General features: G+C 33.3%; 1 protein-coding gene and 1 pseudogene across 1 annotated transcript; both read right to left on the bottom strand.

Moving 5' to 3' along the window:
• Positions 1-1,073: 1,073 nt before the first annotated feature.
• Positions 1,074-25,968, bottom strand: part of LOC142643477 (TMV resistance protein N-like) — a 54,061-nt pseudogene continuing 29,166 nt past the window's right edge.
• Positions 1,621-13,105, bottom strand: LOC142643162 (disease resistance-like protein DSC1). Its single transcript, XM_075817710.1, has 11 exons — positions 12,925-13,105; positions 12,607-12,796; positions 10,824-11,931; positions 10,386-10,658; positions 9,422-10,306; positions 8,843-9,318; positions 8,587-8,682; positions 2,570-2,708; positions 2,294-2,449; positions 1,926-2,003; positions 1,621-1,794 (listed from the first exon to the last, which is right to left on the bottom strand). Exons 1-11 carry the CDS (start codon positions 13,103-13,105, stop codon positions 1,621-1,623), a joined length of 3,756 nt encoding a protein of 1,251 aa, XP_075673825.1.

The following is a 25,968-nucleotide window of genomic DNA, read 5'->3' as shown; positions in this document are numbered from 1 at the left end:
CAAAAGGATCTGTATTTTTTGCCTGAAAGCATGGAAACGAGGATATCATTTTGATAATCCTCCCTACCAATCCATTTTCTTTCTTTATTCCTGACTAGCTGGAGAAATACAATTTAATTCAAGCAGAACTAAAGCAAGCAGATAAAGTTTATGCCACTAACAAAACGATAATCACTTCCTTTATAGTTTATAGTACAGAATAAAGGATATGCCAATACAATTATAAAAAATAAAAAAAAAAAAAAAAAAAGAAAGAAAAAAAAAGAAAAAAGAAAAAAAGAAAGAGACAAATATAGGCAAGTAGAAAAGAGTTTTATCTTGAATGAGACCATTTTCATCCTTTTGCTACCGGCAATCCTGCACCACATGACAAAACTTAAAAGTCAAAAAGAGTAACAAAACTCCCCTCCTCCACTTCAAGTATAACCATATAATAAGGGAAATGTTAATCAATTCCATTTTTAGAAATATTTTATTAGGAGAGTAATAAAATAATAAATGTTATTAACAGCTTTTATATTTCTCATAAAAATGGTGTCAAAATTTTCCTATGGCTTATTAACAATAGTCCTAAAAGCATCCGTTAACATGACCCAATAATAAAAAGCAAAGTGACGGGAACAAGAGGGAAAGACAATAAAATCTTGGACGTGCTAGCAGCTTAGGTGAACTTGAATTTACCATTATATTTATACGTATTAGGGTGGTTAGTCTTGTCCTCCACCTCAAAGTTCCCAAAATAAACAATCATTTCATTGTGTTTGACAAATCATTGAACTGATCATATACAATTTTTTCTTTTTACCTAGATTAAAATCAAGTTTGGTTGTGAATGACTCATTTGTATGGAAATATATCAGGTCCAATTTTGAACAACTTTCCTCTGACAAAAAATTTTACGAAACTAAAAATAAATAAAACTGGTTATGAGTTATGACATGCCAAGCACCCACTTAGTTTTTAATTTTATTACAAGAAAAATTATTGTTGCAATTGGGCTGAAACCTGAAAGCCTAACTCTCTAAACAGAAGTTACTTCGAAAAACTTTTTTTTTTTTTTTTTTTGGGGGAGGAAATACGGATATGCATAGCAACTATAAATAGTTCAAAGTCTATTACAAGATTTGCAGTCTTAATCGAGGCTATAAAATCCTCCACCACAGGCCGCAGGTTATTAAAAAAAAAAACAAAAACAAAAACATAAACATAGTTACTAATACCGGAGGAACTAAGCCTTGCAAAGGCATTTGCAGTGATTGGCTTCACTGAACGTGTGCCATCCGATTGTTGGGGAATGTCTTCTTCCTCTATTGCTTTACGAACCAAATTTGACAATGTTGGAAGAAATTTTTTTTTTTCTCTAATTCTCCATCTTGTTGGATTGGTAATATTTAATCTAAACAACAAAATGGATCCATTTAAAATGAAGATTTTAATAGAATACAGAATGCACCCATTCATTATCAAATGAACCTGGGATGTTTCAATGAACTAGCATTAATTGTTTACCATGCAGAGAACTAAAAATACTAGAATCTGACACAGCTGCAATCAGCATATGTCTTGAGGCACTTCTGCATAAAATTTTGGTGGTACATACTAAGAGCATTTAATTGACAACTAAGAAAGCACGGCCATAACATCTGAAACCCTCAAAGCAATGTAATCGTAACCGTCTTTGCCCTTAAATTCATTCCCGGCATAATTGGAGTACATGACTATGCTCCCTGGGGCGAGGGATAATGGTTTCCTGTTGCCTTCTTCACCCAGAGGACCAGGCCCAACCGCAATCACCTGTCACATCCAATGCAGAATAGACATCAAACATTATCCGCCCAAACGCCAAAACCACATCTTCGAATCCTAAAACAAGTATTCAGTTAATGCTTGGGAGGGCATAAAGTTGAAGATGGTCTAGTCCTCACCGTCCCAATGGAAGGTTTCTCCTTGGTCGCCTCTGTCAGCAACAAACCCCGAGTAGTCTTTTCCTCAGCCTCAGCAACCTGCACTAGAGTTCAAACGTACAAGGTATAATACCTAATATTACTTCAGGTTCTCTGTGGCTCACACGATAAACCAAGAAAAGACATAAATAAAGCATAATGCAAGACCAGACATGATATATCATGCACAGCTACATAATTATTTTGCAGTAAAGCAAAGGAAGTTCACTAACTACAACCCCAGGATGAGACCTTTACATTAACATTTTTATTTATCCTTGGCTATACTCCACAATACACATTTCATGAAAATACATTCAAGGGTAATGAACTTTAAAAATATAACAAACCTTGATTAAAACTCTACCATTCAGGGGCTTAAGTTCCTTGGCATCATCCGATTCAAGAATACCAACTATGTCATCATCCTTCAGAAAAAGGCGCTTTGAACCATTGAACTCCAGCTCAGTCCCAGTATACTTGGAATACACAATTTGGGTGCCAATCTGTACAAAGAAAAGCAATTAGTGAAAGGGACAACCAATGGAGAACTGGAAGCCAGAAAGATGAGTAAGCAAAAGTTACCTTCACACTGATGTCTACTTTGCTCTTCCCAACTGTCTTACCCTCTCCAGTTGCAACCACCTCACCTCCTTAAGGCTTAGTTTGAGCAATTGTTGGGACCAAAATTCCACCATCCGTCTTTTCCTCAGCTGTTTTGATCTTGTCCAACACTCTATCACCCAAAGGCTTAATGTTGGTGTACTACAGAAATGAGAACAAAATGCTACCTTGTCAGAAAAACACGCATAACATGAACTGTATCAGAATTTCAGTAAATGTAAATCCACAGCTATGGTGTATATATTGTCGTTTGAGCATAATACAAATGTCTTCTAATTTTAAATCAGAACCAAGCCTAGGAAATAAGCAGCAGAATTGCTACATAGAAACAGAGAAGTATTGAAGGCATAAGTTCCCATATACAACACGTATAACAGAGCATACTTAGAAACCACAAAGCGACCTGGTTCTGAACTTCCTAACAAAAAAATGACCCACAAAGCAGTTTTCTTTTTCTCTCGTAGGCCCCAAAATACTATTTCATTGTTTCATTGGCAAACAACCTTACAATTAAAAAGTTTTATCCTTCTAAAATTGAGAGGTATATAGGCAAGGATAGATTCTCTATTTGAAACTAAACTGAATTACAACAAATAACAATAACAGTCGTCAATCATGTTTTCCAAACTAAAATTCAACAAATTATTTGGTATTTCTTGGGCGATGCCATATTCAGAAAAAGATATTCTCTTGAGCTAGTTGAGACGATTTGGGAGAAGAGGTAATAGGGGGCAGTTGGTTAGTAGTCCTGCTATGTCTTATGTAGTGTATATGGTGGGAACTAAGTGCAAGGTGTTTTGAAGGTACGTAAACTAGCATGATGAAATTGAAGTTTCAGTTTTTGAAAACCTTATATGAGTGGATGACATCCCCTATGATGTTCTCCATTGAGGAGTTCTTAGAGTTTGTGGACTTCCTGGGAGCTAGATAATCACTCTGTTTGTTTCCTGTTTTTATTTTTTTCTTTCATTTTTTGCTCTCTCATCGTGTACTTGATTTAAGTTTTTAATAAAGTTTATTTACTTATAAATAAATAAAAAACAAAAAATCACAATGCATCAAGTTATGACAAATGTGTGTTTGAAATTTTTTTAAATGCTACCTATGGGGTTTTAATTCCTATAAAAGCAAATAGATTGAAAGGGGGTTTTAATATCCCATCTACTTTTTGTTGATGACACACCCATCATTTGTGATGCATACTCTACACATCTTCATTATTTAAGATGTGTCCTTATTTGGTTTGAGCCAATTTTAGGTTTGAGAATTATTCTATGAATTCTAAAGTTGGTCCAGAAGGAGAGATGGTGCATGTTGAAAAACTAGCAAGCAATCTTGGATGTCATGTTTTGAAGTACTTGGGTTTACTGTTGGGAGCTCATTTCAAGGCAAGGCATATATGGGATTCCTTCAAGAGAGAATGCATAAGAGATTGGTTGGTTGGAAGAAATTGCACCTATCAAAGGGAGGCATACTTGCTATAATCAAAAGTATGCTATCTAGCCTTCCAAAATATTTCCTATATTTTTTCCATTGCTTGTAGGGTGGCAAATAGGTTGGACAAACTTCAAAAGGATTTCCTTTGAGGTGGTAAGGGTGACGAATTTAATTTCCATTTAGTTAATTGGAGTATTTGTTGCAATCCTCTACTCTATACCATGAAGAATTGGGGATTAAGAAGATATTGTTGTTTAATCAAGCTTTGTTGCGAAAGTGGTTTTGGGGATATGCAAAGAAAATGCATTATGGAAGAGAGCAATAGAAGAATGGCACCATATGTAAAAACCATAAAGATAATGTGAATCATTTCTTCTTACAATGTGTGGTGGCATAGAATGGCATTAGAATTGCTTTTTATTTTTGATAAGTAGGGTGGCATGAGAATTGTGATCTATGATCTTCTGCTTGTTTGGTGTCTCCCAGGTAACATCTTATCCCATGATGTAGTAACTCCTTAACCTGTGATGTAGGTGTTATCATGTTGGAAGAGATGTTTTGTTAAAAGCTGTAATTGGGGGATTTGAAAAGTTGTTCCTTTGTGTTCACTGTGTAATTTTGAAGAGAAAAGAATGCAATTTTTTTGAGGAGTAATAGTTATGCGTGGTAAAGCTGAAACAATTATTTTTTAAGACCTTATATGAATGAACTTTCGACTTCTCATGTCTTCTGTCTCAGAGCTTTCACTAAATTCTTTGTTGTAAATTTTTTTTTGAAACTTTTTACTTTTTGTTCTGGCTTCTCCTTATATTCTTTGGGTGGCACCACCTTGCTTTTTTAACGTTGCATCAACCTAAACCATTTAATCACACATTTCAAACCAATACCAACATACAAACTATAGAGAAACCCATCCCAAAGTACCCAAACCAGCCACATACCAACACATAATTCACAACAATCAAAATCTCCACAACTACAATACAACAAACTTCAATAACAAACACTGATAAATTGGAGAAACAAAAATGGGTGATGAGAATACTGCCTTGGAAGCAACCAGGCCCCTAAGTGCCCTCTGAGAGAGACCACTCCCTACTCCCAAATGCTCCACTGAAGGACTAACTTTCACTGTTGATAGTATAATCGATTTTGGCTAGAAGTCGAGTTTCTTAAAACTGACTTCCAAAAACAGTCCAACTAACTAATAAACTTTGAACGCCTGCCATCTGCCTAAAAATTTTCTAGAATTATACTGTTTGGCAAATTTTGCCCAGCAGACAGTGCTTGCATAGATTCATCATGGGCTGCAACACATGGTGAAAACCCCTTGAGTAAAAATTCTAGAAATGGTTGAGCAGATTCAAGGAAAAATCAAACTTGACAGAGAAACAACATCCTTGCATGGAAAGTCTTCCCACTAGAAACTGGTGCCTATGCTGTGCAGCTGTGCAACCATGGCCTAGTAATTCTGGCTAAGAAATTTTGAAGTGAAAGCATTTAAAGGAAGGTTGTTTGTAAATAGCATAAATAATTTTTTGAAAAGGAACTTGACTGACAAACCATAGTCCAAATAACATGGAATTGCTTGGACTGATCAAGCATATGAATGGGAATGTTCAATGGGGAGGGAACATTAACATGTAAAAGTAACCTTGTATGTACTTGATTTTACCATACTCATTGGTTACAATAAGTGCAAAATTAACAAAAGGGGGTACAACATAAGTGATCTCTTCTCCTTGACACTTTAATGTATAAGACAGTAAAAGGCATGTATATAAGTATATTTTTTTGTACCGGATATAAAATCGTAACCATTAGCTCATGAACATTGTTTACTCTTTCTCTATAGCAAGGTATTCCTATAAGAAGGTGAATTCAAGGTGATACTAATTTGTAATTTCAAAATATTCTTTTCAACATTTAACTCAAAAGTGAAATTAGTAAGAAGGTGCCACAGAACAGTAGAAAATTACTATGTTCAAAATGCAATTAGAGGTAATCCTATTAATTTATTTACAAAAGATATGCCAGTGGGTAAGAAATGAAATGTGTATAGAGCTATAATCTTCAAAGGAGACCTGCTCATAGTTAAAGATAAATATAAAACCTTTTTTTGGGCATTGAGATCATTCTATTGTCTACAAAATAAGGGTGTCAAATACCAAAGACAAGACTTACATCTATACCAAGTTGCATCAAGTGTGGAGTCCATTAGTACCAAATACCAGAACAGAGAATCCTACAGAACAGAGTGATCATTTTTGGGCACAAAAATAACAAAACTTATAAGGATGAAGTAGTTTCACCAGCAGCTACAACTATTATTCCAACAATGATGAAATTGTGGCCCTGTCATCCCAATTAATTCAAGTATGTGCAATTAATATAAAAAGAAACAAACAAATAAAAACCTTTCATTTTATATTATATTGGAAAAACTCTTCGACCAATAAAGTATGAATTATTTTCTTCTACAAATCCCAACCAAAGGTATTTGGGAATTAAAGTAGCTTAAATTTTGGCCAGCAGGACATAAATGAGCAAATAACCTAATGCAAAATCATTCCAGCACAATAAAAATAAATACTCCATAGACTTGAAAGGTTCAAACCAAAACATCCCAATTTGACTTTAACAGCAAATTTGGATTGATAGACATTTCCCTATTCTCTACTTCAAGTACCAGTACATAATTGAGCAATTTATATTGTCATGAAATCCATCCAGAACCAAATGCAACTGCATAGTAGTTAGATGTAGGATTGCATTGAAAGAAGGATGTTCTTTGGTTGGGATTTTGCATGAGGTTAATGGTGTATTTTGCATGAGGTTAATTTTAATGTGGGAAGATATAGATAACAAACATCTAAATGGGGGTAAAACATGGCCGTTTAAACCTATAAAAATTCAACAGCATAAAAAAATAATAATAAAATAAAAATAGAAGGCACCAACAATTGACATTTCAACTGCACATTAAATTTAACAAACATGCATCAATAATGAAGCAAAAATGAATAATCACATGACTTACGACACAAGAAACTACCAAAAAGAGTGCCCTGATTCCAGATCCAAAGACATAAGTAACTAGGCCATTCTTCAATTGGAACGTTGACTCAACAAATTGGTTAATCGGAAAGCTCTCACCCAAAAGCAAAAATCTTTTTTTTCCAGTTCCTGCAATAATGTCTGGGTCAGACCTAACAGATTTGATAATTCCATGATATGCATGATTAAATTCTTTACTTCTTAATATTGTCAAAAAACATTGAAATCACAGGGTCAATTTTAGGTTTCAATACATTCTCAGTTGATTTATTTCTTTTCTCAAGCATGTTATCAATTTTTATGAAATGCTATGAACTTTAATAAAGAAAACGATTAAATCCACTTCCAAAGACACCAAGCAAATCCAATTGAATTTTATAACATAATGAGTTGCATTAATTTATGGGAAAAAATATTGGTATACTTTTGCAAGCTAGAAAATATTCCACTATTACATAGGTCGAAGAACAACTTGATGTGAACGAACGAAACCTTGTTAGTAGGATTTCACACAGCAACTTAGCTCGGTTCTACACATTCAGTTTTTCAATCATCACTTCAGAGTCCAACTATCAATAACAAAGCCACATTCCACTCATAGTTAAAGCTATAAAATAGCATGCCCAAGTGAGGAGAAAAAACCAAAGAGCGTCACCCAAAACGTTATAACGAAAAAGTCTTAACAATATAAATTGTAATTGCCACTAGATTAAAGACCTCCCTAATTCATTTCAGAAGTGCTAAATCCAATAATGGATCAACCTAGAAGGTAACATCAATAACAACCATAGTGGAGGAGGAAATCATCGATAACAAACAAGCTAATATCAGGAATCCACATATAATTCCCAACATTTTGACAAGATTAAGAAATTTGAGACAATATATACTATCAGCAACAATTTTAAAAAGAAAGCATATAAAATGTAATGGTGTGTTCAAAGGACCTTGAAACTACGACTATTGGCAAAGTCAAATCCATTTCAAAACCTTCCGCTCTATGAAATTAAGGATGGCATTAGCATATAAGGTCATTACTACTAAAGTTTGAATTTTCAGAATTGGTGCTAGCTAGTAACAGACTACTAGACAAAAACCCTAATACTCGCATATTATGCTAACAATGGAGAAATGGAATAAGACTCAAAATTTTAATAAATCAAGAAGTATGAGTAGCTTCATTACCAGAGAGAGAGATTATGCGATAAACACGTAACTGCTTGTTTTCATAATTTGTCTAAAATTTGAAATAGGTTTTTCATCATTTCTTTCATCTATTCTGCATTTTCTTTGGGTTAGTTTCTATTCAAATTATCTTGGTACCCAATCCAATGAATGAGCATCCAAAGATGCGAATGAAACAATGCAACTAAAAAAAAAAGAGACGTACCTTGGCATCAAATGCTAAAGAAATGGAATGGGAACAATGAAGAAGAAAATTGTTTCAAGATTCTTTTTCAGATGGAGACATATTTCTTCTTCCAAGTTCGATCAAGATTTTCTCATTTTCTTCGATGGAGATTACAAATTGAAGTCAGAATCATCATCACTGTCAAAGTTATGGGCCATTGAAGAAGAACCCAAATGAAACCCCTCACTAACAGTTGAGCCAATTCCCAAACTGGCAAACCCAAGCGTAATTTGAACATGTCTGTCATATTATTTGGAATGTGGCTAGTGTCATCAGGGACAATGACCTGAGGCTGAGGAGGCGGATATTTTCTTCCCATGGGAGAAGTGCATAGTGACAAACTCAAATCCTGTGCACATTCATGAGAAACCTTCGAATGCGAGTCAGATCTTGAGCAAGAGGAAAGATGCTATCAACATGGACCCCGCACCTTAGGATATGAATTACACCTCGATATGATTCACATTCAAATTCAACCTCCACACGATTCCGCTCAAGTTGCTCAAGTTGATTTAAGTAATTTGACCGACGACCATAAAATATCTTTAAAAACCAAACATGAGTGCACGTCACGTCTGTATCCCGTTGGATTCGAAAACGAAACCCATCCATCAAATTTTCCCCATTAAATTTCAAGGAGACTTTAACAGTACCATTCCATTCATTCGGTTCAAAAACAACACAGTAACTACATTTTAGATGATCAAAATCAGAACCGACCCAGAATGAAATGGAATTTCCAACACTTTGATGATTGAACCATTTTGGAATCTCTGATCCAGGTAGTAAAAGTTCATAACCTCGCATATCATATCGATTTTTTGGTGGTTGCCAAAGTTCTCCAAACTGTATGCAATAATCAAATTCAAAAAAATTTAATAATGTACTTTCAAGAAGGTAAAAAGAGTGCTTCTATATAACATTGAATGAAAGAGAGAGAGAGAGACACCTGACTGAACAATCTGTTTGATGATTGTGGATGTAGCGAATGGGAGTTTAGTATTTGCACTCTTCTTATAGATTGTGGAAGCCTTGGAATTTCCTCAAGATACTTGCAACATTTTATTCCAAGTGTCGTTAATCTAGTAAACTTAGCGATGCTTTCCGGGATGGTAATAATATTGATTTCATTTAGATATAGATGTTCCAATACACGAAAGTAATTAGACTTCATCAAAAAATCTAATTCAATTAGATTTACAACATTACTCAGATCTAGATTTTGAACATTGCTTAGATCTAGAAATGCATATGAATTTATAAAGAAACAATATTCATACCGGGGTCTCGATTTGCCAGTATATATACATAATATCTTAGTCGGTGGTAATTTATAGATGGTATCTTCAAGATCCACAACATTTTTAGAGCAATAGCTGTATAAACCTTGAAAGCAGAAGACAAAATCGTCGGCTATGAAAGAGAAAAAAAAATCAAGACTTGAGCAGGATGCAATATGCAAAGTGTCGAGAGATTTCCATGTGAGATGGCTTGGAAAATTTTGAAGTTTTTCACAACTAGAAAGATTCAATTCTTGAAGCCTATCAAGAAATCCAATGGACTCATGAAACTCAACTAAATTTTTACAATATGAAAGGTCCAAGTTCTCTAAGTTTGGGGCGCATAAATTGGGTAATTTTGTAATAGACTCACATCGACTGAGGTTGATACTTTTCAAATTATCAAGAAATCCAAAGGACTCATGACACTCAACTAAATTTTTACAATATGAAAGGTCCAATTTCTCTAAGTTTGGGGCGCATAAATTGGGTAATTTTGTAATAGATTCACATCCACTGAGGTTGATACTTTTCAAATTCTGGAATTGAAACTCCTGTAGAAAAAAAAATATATTATGTTCAACAAACTTTAAATTAAAAAATTTTAAACATAATTTTAAAAAAAAACCATACCTGCTTAAATAACTTCTCTAACTGAATGCAACTATGTGGCATCTCGAGTGTAACAAGTTTTTGAGGACAAAAATTGGATGGTAAGAGAAAAGAATAATTAGGCAATTGAAGCAACCTTAATCCATTGGGGAGATATTTAAGTTCTTCACAAATGTGCACATCATCAACTATAAGAAATTTGAGATTTCTCATCCTTTTGAAAGCTTTAGGTGCCAATGTCACCCTTATTGGTTTATGGAAGTGCAACATTATGCCTCGAATTTTATCTGAACCCTGTTTGGATAGAGCATTGAGTGGAACACATTGCACAATAGAAATTGTCAACATCATAACAAATTGAAATTTTAAACAAAATAGGTTAATGATAAACTAAGATTTTCCTAAACATTAAAAACAAAAAAATAATTGATTTTGTTTTGCTTAAAAAAGAAGTTATACCGTATTTTCTGTAAGAACTTCTAAAGCATCATCATAACACCATAGCCTTGTACGTTCTCCAGGCACATTTGATTCTTGTTGAACAATTTCTCTACCCATTTGTTGTAGCAAGTCATGCATCCATAACTTTTCAAAATTAAATTCAACCCTTATGAGACACTTATCAATAAGTTTTGAAATTCCAGAAACCGGATGTAAATTGCAAGCAGCTAAGATCTCCACAACATAATTTTTGGACAATTCTTTGAAGAAACATGCAATATCAAGGAAAATATCCTGTTCATTTCTGTCCAATCCTTCAAAACTTACTTTTAGTATTTTTTGAATTTCTTTGTTAGGAATATTCTTATACTTTTCTAATTCACTTTCCCATTGGCAAATGTTTCTTCCACGTAAATCAGAACCTATAATTTGTAGAGCTAATGGAAGGCCATTGGCATAACTTATGAATTGATTTGTAAGTTGTAAATAATCTGCCTCAGGTTTGTCTTTTTTGAAGGCGCACTTACTAAAGAGTTGAAGAGCTTCATGTCGATCCAATTGCACAACCTCGTAGATTAAAGGATCAATTTCAAGAGTGGTTAGCACATGTCTGTCTCTTGTGGTTATAATAACTCTACTTCCATTAGCAAGCCAATCACATTTTCCAAGAAAATTTTCTACTTGGCCCAATTTATCCACATCATCAAGAATCAAAAGAATCTTTTTACGCGAAAGTCTTTCTTTGATCACATTGATTCCTCTGGGTGTATTGTGCACCTTCAATTCTTTGCTCCCTAAGATCTCAGAAAGAAGTTGCCCTTGTAGTTCGATTATGCTACAATCTTTTCTTGAATTTTGTCTGACATTCATTAGGAAGCTACTTCCTTCAAATAGATCAGCAACTCTATTATATACAGCTTTTGCAATTGTAGTCTTTCCTATTCCTCCAAGGCCATGAATTCCAACCACGCGAACATCATCTGACATAATATCTAAAAGATTTTCTACGACTTTTGCACGAGAATCTACTCCAATTGGGTATTGAGCAACAAATAACTTTGTGTGATTTAATTTGGTACTTGATACCACTCTAATTATTTCTTGGATAAGCTGATATTCAGGAAAACTGCCAGTTGTAGAGCATAGGAAACATAATTAGACTAGCTAGAAATATAAATACAAAAATGAACTAAATTCAAGATGATTAGATGTGTGACTTACAAGTGACACATTTTTTAAATTAAGTAAACGTGCATGTAACTCATAGTCATAGATTTAAGACGATAATTAATTTGAGACTAAAATGTGCTTCTTCTTTTTTCTTCTTTTGAGTCCTCGTTCTCTCTCTCTCTCTCTCTCCTACTAACATGTGTCACTACCCCTTGTTCTTGTTCTTCGCCTCATGCCTCTTGCCTCCCCCTTCATCCTACGTCACTAGCCCATTTATAATACTCTGAAAATGAGATGACTAAGAAAATTTGCAATTTATTAAGTTGATGAACCTTGATTTAAATCACACTTCCTTCTCTCACAAGTGTGGGTGAAAGGTAAAATCATCAGATGAGAGCACATTAGATGTGTTTGTAATTTACCAATCAAGTAAAAATATAAAAATAAACCTTCTATTTGTGTTAGCCTTTAATGCGTTAGTAGTAGCAGTGCTTTTAGTGCCTTAGTAGATAGTAGTAGCAAATATTATCGTAATAAAATATTATCGTAATTTGGTATTTAGTGGTCATAACAAAACCATCGGAGGTTTGAAAGCTATTAAAAGACACAAGATTAGTGATTAGATACATACCAATCCTTATAATGCCATCCAGACAAACTAGCTGCTTCCCTTAGAGCTGCCCTCCACCTCGGCACTTTCTCTATGTTATTCTCGAATTTTTTTTCATGTGTAGTTATTGCTAATCCAAAACTACCTTTCTGCTTGCGTACTTCAGATGGATCCACCTTGTAAAAACTGGTAAAACTCTTTGTCCATTTTTCTGACACTCAAGAATCTCGGTAAGTTCTTCGAGGCACCAAGTGGAAAATGCATAGTTTTGAGAGAATATGATAACTAAAATCATTGATGATTTAATGGCTTTGATAAGTTCCGCTGAAATTTGTTCACCTCTCTGGAGATCTTCATTATCAATGAAGGTCTTGAAACCTTTGTCACACAAGGCTTGATATAAATGGCCAGTAAAACCATGGCGAGTATCTTCACCTCTAAAACTCAAGAACACGTCATAGTCCCACTTCTGAGTGGAAGAAGAAAAGGAGTCTCCCTCATCGGTCGGGAAAGTCGCCATCAAGATCTAAGAGGAGAAGATTGGAAAGTACAAGAGACGAGTAAACCACACCCAAAAAAAAAAAAAAAAGTGTCTTTTGACAAAGAGCAATTTGAATGGAACACTCAGGTTGAATGAACAATTAGGAAGGGGAACAGGAATAAAGGCCTTGAAAAAGAGCCTTTAAATCAACAACAACATAAACAAAGACCCAAATGCAAATTGAGAAAAAGGGTAAAGCTGAGAGAAAGTACCTGTAGAGTGGAGAAAGATCAGCGATGTTGCTTGGGTCGGTAACAGCTCGGCGATGGGGCGTGGCTTGCGTGGGTCGACGATGGATTATTGAGCAGAGAGCTTCGGTGAGGATGATGGATGAACGGAGCTGGACTTTAAAGATGGGTGAGGAGGATGATGAATCGGGTCGACGGTGAGGATGATGGATGAACGGAGCTGGGCTTCGAAGATCAGTTTGAGGAGTGGACGGTGACAGTCTGAGAGTTGTTTTTGAGAAAGAGAGAATGACTATGAAATGGCAGAGGAATAAAATAAATTGAAAGAAGAAAGAAATGAATAATATTTTAATGAAAGTAAGAAATCCCTCTTCCTCGAGGTTTCCGTGGTGCAATCTTTCCAACCAACGGTCCCACGCGGTTTCAACTTTCTTTCCAACAAGTTAAAGTTGATTTGTTCCATCATATTTCTCTCTCACCTGTACGAAGATTCTGATTGGAAACTTGGAAGGTGAGATAAATTATTTGGGTTAAGATTGAAAAGTTTTGTCATAATTATTAATTAATTTTTCATTTTCAATAATATTAACGAGAGAAATAAAAAATGTAATCATTACAAATTATTTTATAATATTTTTATAAAATATTGATGTGACTAATTTCTTATTAATTTTCGTTTAGGTTCACCATCAATATTACTTTTTCATTTACTGATAATTAATCACAACATCAATCATTTGTAACTTTTTTTATAAAATAGTTTGTATGTCTAGTATTATTCATATTAACAAATATAAAGAAGATAGAGTATCAATTGTCAATGATTCTATTCTTTTTTTTTTTTTTTTTATAGAATATCAATTGTTTTTTAACAAAGATTCTTTCAAAACTAGTTTGAAAAAAAAAAAAACACTTCAAATTTTTTATATGTCTTTATATTATGTGTAAATTTTAAAAATCTAACATCTGAATTACATGAGCTTATTATATTCTCGTGTTGCAAAATTTCAATAAAACTTAAAGAAACAATGCAAAATAGTGACTTTTTGTTTTAGAATTTACTATGAAGTAGAAATTGCAAGACAATGACTTTTTGTTTTAGACTCATCGTCTTTATTTATTCCATGAATAAAGAAAAAAGGCAGTTGAATATACCAAACATAAAAAGCAAAAGCACAAAAAAGATGATCTTTCTCCGCGTTCTGGTGCCGACGTTTTGAATATTATGTTTTGAGGTGGCGGGGTCCCTCAATAAAAACCAAAATATGCATCCTACATAAGAAAACGTCATCCTTCTCTCAATTTTTTTTTTATAAAAAAAAACACTTATTAGCATAGTTGATTTTTCCCCATCTTTTGTCTTAGTGTATTTTTATATAGATATAATTGTTTCTCAACCCAGGGGGTTGGCTGAGTTGGTAGAGCTCTCAGTCTCAAAGTGCTTGTACTGGGCTCGACTGGGTGTCTCCAGTTAAAGTCTTCTTCGCACTTTGAAAAGAATTTCGGTGAGTCTTTACTTCGTAGGGCTCTCCCGGCACGAACAGTGATTAGTCTCTGGTTGAAAGCCTTGAGGATACACTGTGGGCAACCAAAAAAAAAAAAAATTGTTTCTCTTATATGTATTTCTTGTGGGCATATTTTATAGAAAAAGTAATTGATGATTATCTTTTTTTTTTTTTGTCAAACATTATTAAGAAAACTAAAAAAAGCCTTAAATCCAAATGTTTCGGGATCAGTTACGGATCCTCAACATATTAATTTGTGCTGATCACATGTATTCTTTGGCTTTATTCTATTTTATCAAAAGCCATATTTTCTATTATTTCCATAATTTTCAAGTCCTTTTTTTCTTTTCTACTAATGTTATTTTGGATCTTTCTCTATGCTTTTTTGGTTTCCCTCAATTTAGATCATCTCACTATTTCTTATCGATCGGTGTATTAATCGCTTTCCTCTAAACATCATTAAGAAAACATAACAAAACAAAACTATTTCATCAATAACTTTAGCATTCAAAACCAAAGGGACGCAAGGGTAAGAGAAAAATAAAATAAGGAAGCAATAATTTCAATTAAAGAGAAGGAAGAAACATTACTATTACCTCTAAAAATTAATGGAAAGAACAATTTGTTTGGCAATAACTTGTTATTTTTTGTGAAAATTTGTGGGTAAGCAATTAAATTTAATTTACCAGATTATAAATCGATTAAAATAGTTCTTTTAGTTTCTATATATTAATATTGTTAATTTTAGTGTGTTATGTTGCATGTATATGTGTATGTGATAATTTTTACTCATAATTTTTATAAAAATAAAAAATAAAAAAAAGAAAGAGAAACATCAACAACAAATTTGTACCTCTCTAAGTTCAAATCCTGAATTCGTCAGTTCCTGAAGGTGGATTTTACTCATAAGTTCAAGTTTGAACGCTAATTAGTTATTGCATTAATTGAAGGTGTTGTGTCATATTACAAACAAATTTAATAAGTATATTAGAACTACTACTAATTTTACTATATATACTTATAAGTTGACTTGACAATAAATATGATTAGAGTCATTTAAATAATATAATAAATAAATGTTTGAATTTATTTTAGTAGTAATACATCAGTTTTAAGGTTTATGTTGTGAAATTTAATAATATAAAAAATATAGAGTAAGACTTAAGTACAGTACTTAGGTTTTGTTCCTTAGGTTCTCATTTTAAGATCCTGTCATATGGATTTTTTTCTCATGAGATGAAAGTGTATTTTTAAGTTAAGTAGCCACATAGATGAATCTTAAAAAGGGAACCTAAGGAACAGTACCTAAGGTCTTGTACCTAAGTTTTGTCCAAATATATATATATATATATATATATATATATATATATATATAAATTATGTTTTATTAGTGACATATCAATTTACGCTCCGTTTGTTTCAATGGAAAACCTTGTGTAAAGATAGTTTTCCTTATTTTCCAATGTTTGGTAGCATAAAAAAATATGAGTCAAAGGAAAACTATCTTTGGTCAATATAAAAAGTATGGCTTATTTTTAGAGATTGTTTTCCATTAATTTTTTTTGGAAAACAAATCTATTTCACAGCAAACTAAATAAGGAAAGTTAAGAGGTTGTTTTTTAACTTATTTAAAGTTGCTACCAAACATTGGAAAATGAGATAGTTTATAGAAAATGTTTTTTAGAAAATGACTCATTTTCTAGAAAACATCATTATTGAAACAAACAGAGCGTTAAAGGTTTATATAATAAAATTTGTAATATATTTAGCATTCCTCAACAAATTTTATAGAACAATAGTACATAAGATAATTTTCATGCCTCTGTAAAATAATGAACTACGAATAAATGAAATTATTACTCTGCTGATCCAAAAGATATTGAATGTCAAGATAGACCCCATTATAAAGTTGAAAGCATTAGTTATTAGTTATTGGACATATTTTTTTTCTTCTATTTTATTACTCGGTGACTTTAACTAGTATTCGTGTGTCATTCTAAAAATTATGTGATTTACTAAATGGTTTAAGTCATTTACATCAAATCATCTGCATCGTCATGTAACAGGTTGAAAGAGACTCCTTCAATCTGATTCACAGAAAACTTTGTCTTTAGTTACATTAACATTCGAAATGGTAGCTAGGTAGCACTAATTTAGATGATCATTGCTCATGTTCTTATATATAATTAATCATTGACAAGGGCAAGCAAAATGATGCTTATTAGCTTAGTTCAATAACAAGGTGGTGACATGCGTGTATTGATCTAATGCTTATAGCAAAGGTCACCGAGGGAATAATAAGATTTTTATCAAATGCAAAATATATGTGGTTCTCCGGTTCTGGAATAGCCAAATGAGTAGGAAATAATAATGTTTGTTTACTTAGTTTGTTGAAGGTTTGAACGGAAGGAAGGATGAGCTATCACTTCCACCCCACTGTTACTTTCCTTTGAACAAATTCAAGAACAGAGCCACATGACTTGCTTTGTCATTGACTGCAAAATTAAGACTTGCAGTGTTCACAAGCATTACTCAGAGAGTTCACTCATTGCTCAGAGGCCCCATGTTGTCCTCGTTGCTCAGAGAGTTCACTCCCCACAGTTTTCCCTCCACTCAAATATGTGTTGTTACTCTGACTCACAACACTTACATATATATATATCAATCACCATGGTCCTCTACTTTTTAAGAAGAAAAAAAAAATTAAAATTCATTTTCTTTTTGGGTTATTTTTTAGTGGTTCTAAGAAGTAAGACACTTCAAAATCTCCAATGTTCATTTGATAGGATCATGCATGTGCCCTAAATGTTTAATCGGTGATATTACAACTAAACGTCTCAATGATATATATTTGTTCATTTTCATAATAATGTCAGTGATTTATTATAGAAGTGCTTCCTAAGCACATTGGGGGCATCTTTTGTGTGCCCCTAATTGGAGAACTTCTGACATTTCAAAAGTTTGCATTAATACTCTTTCTAAAACGATATCTAAATGAAAAGTTTGAATAGCCATTAACTATATAATTAAGTTATTTAATTATTTATTTTTATGTGTGGTTTTCGGTGGCTATATATTTAAGTTTTTCTCACACTTCTACTAATTTTTCTTTTACAGCTTTCTCTAAGTAATGGTTAAATTGCCCTAAACAAGGTTATTTGACGTTTGAAATGATATTAATTGGTTCTAAAAATGATATTATTTCTAGCAAAATGATTCTCAAGTATCATCTTATACACCAAGTATATTGAATCATTTTCTTCTATTATGCACTAGTATTAGAAGGCAAATGACCAGCCTAAACATTGAGGTTACATGCAGAAAGAAGGCACCTAACACAAATCGTAGGAGATCAAGGCTTAATTAACAATCACAAATAATTTTTTTTTTTTTTAACTAACAATAATATTTTAAAGTGCCAATATTTAACTAACAATAATATTTTAAAGTGCCAATATTTCTATTAAAATATTATTTATTTGTTTTTTTCTTCTTTTTTTCCTTTTTGGTTATGAACTCTCTCTCTCTCTCTCTCTCTCTCTCTCTCTCTCTCTCCACTGCCAACCCACCCCCAAGCTGCCAACCCACACCACTAGCTCACGCGCGCAGACCCATTTTGCTGATCCACGCCGCCAACCCATCTGGCCCTTACTTGGTTACTTTTGTTTTTTTTTTTTTTTTCCTGCTGTGGGCTATGGTGTGGTGGTGGTTGTGGTTGTGTGGGTAGATCGGCGTCGGTGGGTGGCTGGGTTTGTCAGCAGCAGTGGGCTGTGGGTGGGTTTGTGGGTAGATCGGTGCGTTCGTGGTGGTGGCTCGGGTGGGTTTCGTGGTGGTAGGTGTGGGTGTTGCCTGGTGGGTCTGGTGGGTATGGGCTTAGTTGATTTTTTTTTCTTTGTTGTGGGTTGTGGTGGTGGTTGTGGTTGTGTGTGTGGCTGTGATGGTTGTGTGTAGTGGTTATGTGTAGTAGATATATTATTTTATTGCAGTGGATATATTATTTTATTGTGATGTTTATATTATTTTATTGTGTTGAAAGCTAAAATAGATCTACTACTGCAGCATGTTTTATAAAGTGAGTAAGTAAAATAGATAAAGTAACTTTTTGTGGAGCTAAATAGCTAAATTTTTAGCATATAACAATTTTGACCCATGTCCCATTCTCCCCCTATTTTACATCCTCATTGACTTGAAAACAATAATAACTCTTTGGCTCTCTTTTACTTTTTCTCCCCCTTTTAGTTTCCATCAAGAAAATCTGCCTCCTAAAGAAAGGTCACTAATAGCATCCGCAGTTGGACTTCTAAATGCCATATTTAAGCATGTTTTAGCATTAAGGCATCAAAAGTGAGCTCCACCCGAACTTGTCAAATTGTAAAACAATTTACAATTGCACAGTACCATCTTACATTTAAGATGGTACTGTAGCACAATTGTAAATTTTTTTTATTCTAAAAATTGTAGTAGAATTGTAGCTCAATTCTAAAAATAAATATTGTTTTTTATTCAGCACTCTCTTTTCACTCTCTCTCAACACTCTTAGTTTAGCTCTCTCTCCGTGTGACTGTACTCACTCCCTCTCTCGTTCAAGACTTGCCACCGGAGTTGCTTGGGCCGTTTTGCATGGAGTTCATCGTGGGGTGTGTGTGTTGTGGCTAGTTGTGCGTGGAGATCGATGTGACAAGGTGGGTTTTGATCTTGGGTGGGTTCAGATGGGGTTTTGATCGGCGAAAGGAGATCGGGTGGGTTTCGATGGAGTTTTGATCGGCGTGGGTTCTGTGGAGATCGGAGTTTTGATTGACGTATATGGAGTCGGGTTTTGATTGCGTGGGTTTCGTTTCGATGGGGTTTTGATAAAGTGGATTTTTTCGGTGGGTGTGTGGCGTGGTGGTGGTGATTGGTGGTTTGTTGGGGTTCGGTGGCAAGGGCAAGTCCGATCACTTTAAAGATCGGCATGGATTGTTGATGGTGGGTTTTTCTTCAAATTTTTGTTTTGGGATTGTTGTTGTGATTTGCTGGGGTGGCTGGTGGTGATTTTTTGTTGTGATTTTGGTATGAATTTTTAGATTTGTTGTGATTTTGCTGGGATGGCAGGTGGATTTCTGGTGCTTGTTTGATTTGGGTGATTTTTTGTTGTGATTTTGCTAGGTATTGGTTTGCTAGAGGTTGAGGCCGGTGCTAAAGGTTGAGGGAGAAAAAGAGGAAAAGGAAGAGAAAAAGAGAAATAGTAAAAAAAGATTAAAAAAGAATATTTAAATAAAATGGGAAAAAAATAGAGTTTTGGGATGTTGGGTGAATTGAAAAATGGTATGGTATAAGTGATAAAAGTAGTTTTTTGGATGGTAAAATAGGATGGGATGAGATTTTCGGTTGTGGATGCTCTAAGCATTCACCTTATGTTTGGCTATGTAAAAAATAGATAAATAAAGTGATGCAAGTGTAGTGGTTTTTTAGCAGTGGCAACTTCAAGAATATTTTGAATTTTTTTTTGAGTGGTCATTAAAAAACTTAATTATAAAAAAAATAATAAAAAGATAATTTCATATATTAAAAGGAAAAAAAAACTCAAATACATAAAATTTTACAATTTTCTTCTATGAGTTTTCATATTTGGAAATTATTACATTAGTTTTATTATTAATGTTACAAATTATATCTTCTTCAAATTTTAGTTAATTTTTTTTTAGGTTTTTTCTTTCTGTTTGAAAGGACCTAATATATTATTAATATGACCAAAGTTTAATTTTGTTGGACCTAAAAAAATTTAAGGTGGTCACAACTTTTTTTTAAGGATAGACAACTCATATATTTTTTAAAATTTATATATATAATTATTGTTACTTTTCCAAGTCAGGTGGTCCAGTGATCACCCTGCCTTCAACGTGGAGTCATCCTTGGTCTTTAGGGACCTTTCATAACTTATTCATGGTTATGTTTGGTTTTGAATATTTAGGGAGTGTTTGGTAGATTAGTTTGAGTTATGTTGTTTGAGTGTTTTTAATATATGTGAGTCAAAAAGTGTGTAGAAATGTATGTAATGTTGTTTAAAATGTAAGTCATTGTATTAAAACTCACATGTCAAACAACCCTTAAAATCAATAAATTTGAAGAACAATTGTTAATATAAATTATTTGATATAAATTTAATCACACATTATGATAAGAGTTTGGAGATTTTTTTTTTTAATACAAAAAATCATTGGAGATATTATAAAATCGAAATGACGTCTACCACACAGTCATTTTTGTTGGGTGCATCATGGCACCGTGGGTCCAGTCCACCCTTGATAAAACACCTCATTTAAGAGGTGGTTGGCCAAGCCACAAAAGTCAGCCTATTTTCTTCTTGGGCAGTGACTTAGGCGTGTTGGAGACGCTGAGGAGAAAAAGAAGAAAAGAAATGGGTTGATGCATTAAAGGCTATTCTGACTTTAGCTCCACAAAAAGTTATTTTATTTATTTTACCTACACACTTTACAAACACATGCTGCAGCAGTGGATCTATTTTAACTTTCAACACAGTAAAATAATATAAATCTCACAATAAAATAATATATTCACTACAATAAAATAGTATATCCACTATAATAAAATAATATATCCATTACAATAAACAACAATCACAACCAACCGCAGCCGCTACCATTGTCACTGTCGCTACCACCACCGACTCTTTCACCGCCACTGCAATCGCTACCGCCGCCCCCGCCACCGATTCTTCCACCACCGCCGCCGCCACCTCTTCCACCGCCACCAACTCTTCCACCGCACAACAAATTCCTATAAACAGAAAAATCCTAATACATTCCAATTACATTTTGTCAATTGATGGATGGACTGAATCAAAAGCCAAAAAAAAAAAAAAAATTTAAAGTTCCCTCTGCACACAGAAAATTCCCAAATTCCTGCAAACAAAAAAATCCCAATACATTCCAATATAAATACATTCTGTCCATTCATGGATGGACTGAATCAAAAGCCACAAAAAATACAAAGTTCCCAGCACACAGAAAAGTTCCAAACTGCAAATAACAACAATTGTACTTCCAAATATCCAATTATACTTCTATCTCTAGTCTTTACAACAAACTAAACCAAGGTTCCACCTTATATTAACCATAATCTTCGCCTCATTCTCCATCACCACCATCACCATAGCCGATTATCACCATCTAAACTAAACTCATAACACACTCATCTTTACTGTATTTGTCAAAACCCTGTTCATAAGCTCATAATCAAAACCATATCACCATTAAAAACTAGAAAATTAGAAATGGGATTAACCACCATCAATCTCAACCCATCATGCACCACCTCACAACACAAACAAGATGAATAGAAAAAAAATTATTGCATTTAAAATAATAAACTGAAAGAACAACTGACCTGAAGTGAAAGGGTTGAGCTGATCGGCGGTGGGTCTGAGCTGACCGGCGGCTTGGGACGGCGGCGAAAGGGTTGATCGGCGATGGGTCTCAACTGAGAGGGTCGGTGACGGCGTGGGTTTAAGAGCTTGGGACGGAGTGGGTCTGAGGTTGAGAGGGTTGATCGGCGGTGGGTCTCGGCGGCGGTGAGCTTGAGAGAGTTGAGAGCTTCAGTGGTGAAGAGATGAGAGTGACTGAGAGAGAGAGGCGTGAATAAAACAATGAACACAAATAATTAGTTTAAATTATTTTAATCGGGAGCTAAATAAAAAACTTTTTTTTTTTTTTTAGCTTTGAGCTACAGTGCTCATGTATTGATACATGAGCACTGTAGCAGTTAAGCAAATTTTTTTACATATACCTCCACTGCTGCAAGGGTATTTTTTGTATTTTGGTAGAACTAAAATAACTATATAGCTTATTAGCTTCACTGCTGCAAGTGCTCTAAGGGAGAGATGAAGAAAAAAGAAATTAGCTAAACCAAAGTCAAGGTATGTGAGGTGCATTTATTGTGATTTGATGTTAAGAGTGTGAAAGAAAGAAAAGAAGGAAAAGATGAAGAAATATAGAGTAATGCCATTCGGCCATTGGAAGAAGGGTGAAGAGGGAAGTCCCTGGGTGGAGAAAAAGTAGACAATGTGGTCTACTATTTCATTAAAAAAATTTAATTTGTTTAAAATTGTTGAGATAATTTTTTTTTTTAAACAGAAACTTATTACTGATTGAGTAATTTTAAATAAGTGGGAGTCTTTTAATGGAATGGTGGTTGAGTGACATAGTTCATCAGAAGACTATAATTTCTCCAGCAAGTGAGATTGAGGATGGTGCAGTCTTGAAGAACTGCGTGACTAAGAGAAGCAAAAGAGAAGAGAAAAAGAGAGAGAGAAATTTGTAAGAAATACACAATGAGAAAGAGAGTTTTTTCTTTTCTCAAGTTGTATCTCTAACTGAAGTCCAAATCTTTTGTCCTATATTTCTCGTACCACATTATGTTCCACAAATAAAAGAGATGGAAATAAAATCATGCACTTAAAAATTTAAAAAATAACGAAGGAAATAAAAAAACTTCAATTATTGAAAAGAGCCACATCCCTAATCACAGTATGACCATTTGATTAGTTATTTTTTTCTCAGTCATGTTTTCCACAAGTACATACGGAGGCTGTGCACCAGTCCACTACAATAATATTGATTATCTACAAAAATATTTTACCAAATTAAAAATAAATAAAACTGGTTATGAGTTATGACATGCCAAAGGCAAGCACCCAATCAGGGCTGGCTTTAGGCGAAAAATTTAGGCGAATTTTTTTTTAATTATTTAAATATTAATTAGATAATATTTATTTAACTTTTAATTTTTTTTATATTTAGAATCTATTTATCATTCTCTTTGACATACAAAATTACTAATTAAATTTTTACATTTAAGTTTCATTAACATTTCCTTTTAATATCACTTAATTTTTTAGTAAACATTTATAATTAAAATAAAACATGATCTGTAATAGAAAAATTATTAATTTTCTGGAATAAAAAATTATTTATCACATAATTTAACAAATTAATTTTAATACAAAATATATTATCCTAAACTTATAATTTTATTAAATTAAGACAACACTCAGGATGAGCGTGCTACTAAAAAATAATATTTTTTGTTTTAGACTGTCCTTATTCCGTAGAAAAATAAAAAAGCAGTTTGAATGTGCTGCCAAAAAAAAAAAAAAAAAAAAGAGGCAAAAGCGCTAGAAAGTAGAAATCCCTCTTCCTCGAAGTTTCCGTGGTGCCAACCAATAGTACACTCGGTTTCAGCTTTCCTTCCAACAAGTTAAAGTTTGTTCGACCACATTTCACTCTCATGTGTACGAAGATTCTAATTGGAAACTTGGAAGGTGAGATAAATTAGTTGGGTTAAGATTGAAAAGTTTTGATATAATAATTAATTGATTTTTTATTTTCAATAATATTAATAAGAATAATATTATAGTTACAAATTATTTTATAACATTTTTACAAAATAATAATGTGATCAACCTCTTATTGGTTTTCATCTAAACCCATCATTAATATCACTTTTTCTTTTACTAATAATTAATTACCACATCAGCAGGTTGTAAATTTTTTTGTAAAATAATTTGTATCTCTAGTATTATTCATATTAACAAATATATAGAAGATAGAGTATCAATTATCAATGATTCTAGTCTCATTTTTTTTTAATTTTTTTTTTATATTGTCAATTATTTTTTAACAAAGTTTCTCTTAAAACTAATTTGGAAAGAAACTCTTCAATTTTTTTTATATGTCTTTATATTAAGTATAAATTTTAAAAATCTAGCATCTGGATTACATATGCTTATTATATCCTCTGTGCTTGCAAAATTTCAAAAAAATCAAAAATTAATGTTATGTCATTAAAAAAATTTCAAATTTCAAATTTTTGTGATCTAAAATTGTGTATTAAAAAATTGGTTTATTGATTGAATAATAAATAACATTTGATTTGAATAAAATTTAACATGCATATTAAGAACATAAACAACATGAAATTTAACAATTAAATTTTCAAAATTCACTATATATATATATATATATATATATGAGAAGTTTGAAGAATTTTTCTCTAAACTAGTTTACAGAGAAATTTTGTTTATTATTATTGTGGGGTCATGTATTTTGAGATTTGGCCGAGAGCATGTGGTTTGGCCGAGAAGCATGGGTCGTCCGAGTCCGAGGAGCGCCATCTCCTCGGACTAAGGTTAAATGCAAATCTAGTATAGATCCTAATGATCAAAGATGACCTTTCAGGAAGTTCTAATGATAGCAACGAGCACCATGAATGTACAAGAGGGATAAGGGCTCAAAAATATCTAAGGGGGAGCTGCTATCACCGCATTAATGAGGAAGTGACCTCCGAACAGTATTATGGCACATACCACCCCAGAAGACTTTTAGAGGGGGATGATGGGACAAATATCAGTATAAACCATCAACTGTCCACATGTAGTCCACATGTAGGGTAAGGATGAAGGGAGAGATGTAATATAAATAAGGGTAGAGATCCTAGAGAGAGGGGGACGAAAAAAGGAGAAGAGAAAGCACTGTAGCAACCTCAACAACTCCTGTAACCGTGGTCATCCAATATATGCTAGAACAGAGCTCCTCGGATTGTGCCGAGGATAAACTTTCTTACACAAACCGGGTACAATTCATGTTGGCTCATCATCCAAAACCATACTAATTGCTATCCACGCACTAAAGCCTAGCTCTTTGACCCACTCTCTACAAATTTATTGTACTAGGTTCACTGGGCCAAGATCCCTTACATTTAGGGCTTGGTCTGAAAATCGTGTCCCTACAATTATTATTATACTAAAATTTAACCAAACAAAAGGTACCCAAAAAATGATGCTAGGTAATTGGTGAATTTTTTATTTTTATAATCAATTCAAATTAATTTGTGGGTTCTAATTTACTTAAATGATAAATTTTTTTCTCAAATAAAGTATTTATGTTCAAATTCTACCTAAAATCACAGTTCTAAAATCAAATTTTAAATTCTTACAGAAAAGTTTAACCACAATCATTGATCCAAAATCAAATTTTAAATTTTTTACAGGAGCCATTTAACCACACTATGACGTCCTTACTAAAGACTAATTGACACTCCAAATTAAGCTTTCCCCTGAAATCAGAAATAACTATATGTAAAAATTATTTCT

Source organism: Castanea sativa, chromosome 7 (genome assembly GCF_040712315.1).
Source record: "Castanea sativa cultivar Marrone di Chiusa Pesio chromosome 7, ASM4071231v1".
Taxonomy (NCBI): Eukaryota; Viridiplantae; Streptophyta; class Magnoliopsida; order Fagales; family Fagaceae; genus Castanea; species Castanea sativa.
This window is presented reverse-complemented; position numbering and strand designations above follow the sequence as displayed.